This window comes from Lactuca virosa, chromosome 3 (genome assembly GCF_052849685.1).
Source record: "Lactuca virosa cultivar CGN04683 chromosome 3, Lactuca_virosa_CGN04683_v6, whole genome shotgun sequence".
Lineage (NCBI taxonomy): Eukaryota > Viridiplantae > Streptophyta > Magnoliopsida > Asterales > Asteraceae > Lactuca > Lactuca virosa.
In genome coordinates, this window is record NC_136428.1 from 259,589,330 (window position 1) to 259,592,838 (window position 3,509).

Here is a 3,509-nt window from a genome sequence, read left to right on the forward strand (position 1 = left end):
TTTTCCAAGTCCGACCGGTACGATTTGAAATGTTGTCCACATGTTATTATTTCTAGATTAACATCATCTTTGGTAATGATGTTCCTGCAATGTATTTCATGTAAACAAAACATTCACTTAATATACGTTAATTAAAATTATTACCTTTTCAAATTCATGAATAACTTCTTCTCATCAATGTACTTCAAAATCTCCTACACTACAATATCGTTAATCGTTAATCCAAGAATACAGATAAGCAAGACAAATGTATTAACATTAGAACAAATGTGGTTGTAAGGTGGGTGGTTGGTTGTTTCTCTCGCCTCCTTTTGACATCCTCTTTCCCTCTCACATCTCACAACCTCTCGCAATCCTTCATCGTCACTCCTTGATCTTAGAAGCCATGAGTTTAATTTTGGTTTTTGGTGGGTGAAATCTCGACTCAAGGAGGTTTGCATCCATGGTTAGTGGTGGTGGTGGTCGGAGGTGTTTTTTCCGGTGATGGAACACAAGAGGGGGATGAGGTGTGGGTAAGTCTAGGTTTTTCAATTAACGAGACCCACATATTTATGTGAATTATACTTGTTCTAGCATATTTAATGATAATTTTAAAAAGATAAAAGAAATAAGTAACACCAAATCCGTATTTTTACATTGACCAGGGAGCAATTACACAACAAAAACATACATTGGGGATTATCTAAGTTAAAAAAGAGAGTTAAGGAGGAAGCTCACAAATTACCCAAACGAGATGGACCATTCTGGTAATTTACTCTTTTCGTTTACGAGCAACGAAAACCCTCTTCCCCCTACGACTCAAAAGGAAAAGCAGATCACCCAATCCACCCATTATTTTCTAGCGATTTCTTTCCCATATTTTGGATTGAATCCAATAGATTCTTCGTAATTGTCTCCTTGATTTACGCAACTAATTACTTAATCGTATCAATTTGTGTATTGCAAATCAATCTTCGATGCTATATGAAGCTTGCTACTTTGCTGGATTACGAAACTTGATCCTGCTCAATCCAAATTTGTCGATAAATAATATTTTTTTTCTCTTCTATTTCGCAAGCGGAGTAAAGATTGAGGAGACGATGAGGAAGACGACGTTCAAGGGAGCGAATGTGTTCATGTCTAGGGATTTAGTGCCGCCTGAGATATTCGATTCTCTTCATGACGTTTTGAACGACAATGGAGCTGAGATCTTCCTTTGTTGTGATCCTTCCAGAAATGGACCTGATGATTACCACATTATCTCCTCTCGAGATCATGTATATACATATTGTATTAGTATTGGTAAATATTGCCTGTGTATTTTTAAGAATTTGAAGTTTATCAACTGTTTCCTATGATTTTTGCAGGAAAAGTTCAATGATCTACTCCAGAAAGGTTGTAATTTGCTTGGTATGGCTGTTAATTTTATTCGAACAATTAACAATAATTCATCATTTCACCTCTATTCTAAATTACATGAGAATATTAATTTGAACTTAATACAATACCTTTTAAAGAGTCCATTATGGTGCTTCATTCTACAAGAAACTGATGCATTTGAAACTTGAAAGTATTATTTTTTTTTCCTTTTTCAGGTCCTAAATGTGTTTTGTCGTGTGTAAAAGAACATAGAGTGTTTCCAAAACAAGGATTTACATGTTGTATTCCTATGGATGGAGTCAAGATACTGGCATCTGGCTTTCAAATGGAGCAAAAGGTTCTATTCATGTGGTTATTACTAATCTTTACAAGTATTGTTGATGTTTCATAGTTTCTTTACTCATCCTATTTTAAAATTTTATATGTAAATATATCTTTTAAAAAAAATTCTATTCTTACCCATCTAACTACATATATTTTTTTTCTTTCTAAAATGTCTTGTAGGATGAGATTAACAAGTTAGTGACTTCTATGGGAGGTTCATTACAAACTAAAGCATCATCAGACATTACCTTTGTCATTGTGAAGAACGTATTAGCTGCAAAATACAAAGTATTTACTTTCTATTATATTACTTTTTGTCAATAATTTTATTTTGAAGCATATTGAGTCGTCATCCACTTTGGTTTTATTTACATGTTTTGTAGTGGGCTTTGAACAATTTGAAGAAACCAATTGTCACCGAGAATTGGCTACATCAATGCTGGAAAGAGCATCGTATTGTTTCTAGTGACCCATACAGAGTTCTACCATTTTATGGGTTGACAATTAGCATCACCCAAGTGCCTTTAGGTTGACAATCTTTAACTGTGAATTTATTAACATTTTTTTTTTAACTTTTTCATGTAATATGTTTGTTTCTCATAGATGAGCGTAAGGAGATAGAAAAACTTATCCTACAAAACGGGGGGAAATATTGTGCTCGACTCACAAGAAAGACAACTCATTTAGTGTGTGATATATCCTTAACTATAATCATTTTGTGAATCATGTTTAATCATACTTTAAGTGTATTGCATGTTGTAATTTGTAAATTGTCTTGAAAGTTAATGTGTATCTTAACCTTTTTAACCCACGCTCCTAAAGGTGACAAATACAATGCTGCGAAAAGATGGGGTCACATTCGTATTGTTTCTAGAACATGGTTCAACCACTCTATTGTTAGAAGAGGTAATAGTAATAGTGTAATACTCCCAACAGCTCACATAAAAGTTGATGGATATTGTATTTATTTATTTTCTTTTTCTAGAATGTAAGGATAATAAACAAACCTTGTTTTATTTTTTTTTTCCTTCACTTTGTTTCTGACTTTGAATTATCTTTTGTGATGAATAGCATGTTTGGATGAGAAGTCATATCCTGTCGAGAGAAGCCAAGTCACATCCATGAATAGTAAAAAGACTTTTTTAAAGAAGAAAGGTAGCCAAAAGAAGGTTATAAGAAATTCACGGGGTGCTCCGATTTCCATGACCTATCAAGATATTTCATGTGATGAGGCGGCAGATGCTGACGTGGAAGCAACTCTCTCGCTGAGTATGGCTGATAAGTTCTTAGATATTCTTCGTATAAATAGTGAGAAGACAACTCCTACTATACAACCTACAAGCTCTATGGACATTGATGGTTGAGTTGTTGAGAATTTTTTTTTTCACATTGTGATTTTAATTCAATGTTTACATTCCATATGCTATTTATTGGGACTCATATGACAGTTAGCTGTTTAGTTAAACTGTGTCGTTTCTTATTTGTACAGAGTTAGGGCATTCACAATACATTGAACTCTATAGATTTATAGAGTTCAATGGAGTGTCACATCATCATTTACTATTTCATACAACTCTATTCATTTTTATCCCACAATGCATTAAACTCTACAAGTTCAATGGAACTTATTAAAAAAGTATTTATTTATTTAATAGCTAAAAAACATTCATTTATTTAATAGCTAAACATACATTAATAAAAATAAAAAAAATGAAAAATGCATTCATTAAAAGAAAAAAGAAATAAAATAATTAAAAGACATTAACTAAAATTAAAATACCTAAAAATACAATAACTACAAAATATTGTATTTTATTTTGATCTCC

The 3,509-nt window shown here is 32.5% G+C and overlaps 1 protein-coding gene across 2 annotated transcripts; it reads left to right on the plus strand.

Moving 5' to 3' along the window:
* Window positions 1-307: 307 nt before the first annotated feature.
* LOC145162927 (uncharacterized) lies at window positions 308-3,279 on the plus strand. 2 transcript variants are annotated; one of them, XM_079081902.1, is made up of 10 exons: window positions 308-512; window positions 645-746; window positions 1,068-1,256; window positions 1,347-1,389; window positions 1,575-1,696; window positions 1,864-1,971; window positions 2,067-2,211; window positions 2,287-2,378; window positions 2,496-2,589; window positions 2,755-3,279. In XM_079081902.1, exons 3-10 carry the CDS (start codon window positions 1,080-1,082, stop codon window positions 3,045-3,047), a joined length of 1,074 nt encoding a protein of 357 aa, XP_078938028.1. In that variant the 5' UTR covers window positions 308-512; window positions 645-746; window positions 1,068-1,079; the 3' UTR covers window positions 3,048-3,279. The 2 variants fall into 2 exon arrangements, with proteins under 2 accessions (XP_078938028.1, XP_078938027.1); XM_079081901.1 differs by lacking the exons at window positions 308-512; window positions 645-746 and having other exon boundaries at window positions 756-1,256.
* The last annotated feature ends 230 nt before the right edge of the window (window positions 3,280-3,509 follow it).

Excerpts from the sequence above, each read along its gene's own strand:
- LOC145162927 (XM_079081901.1), top strand. The coding sequence starts at position 957 with ATGCTATATGAAGCTTGCTACTTTGCTGGATTACGAAACTTGATCCTG. Across the intron at positions 1,257-1,346 it reads TTATCTCCTCTCGAGATCAT|GAAAAGTTCAATGATCTACT; the intron begins GTATATACATAT and ends TGATTTTTGCAG. Across the intron at positions 1,697-1,863 it reads GCTTTCAAATGGAGCAAAAG|GATGAGATTAACAAGTTAGT; the intron begins GTTCTATTCATG and ends AATGTCTTGTAG.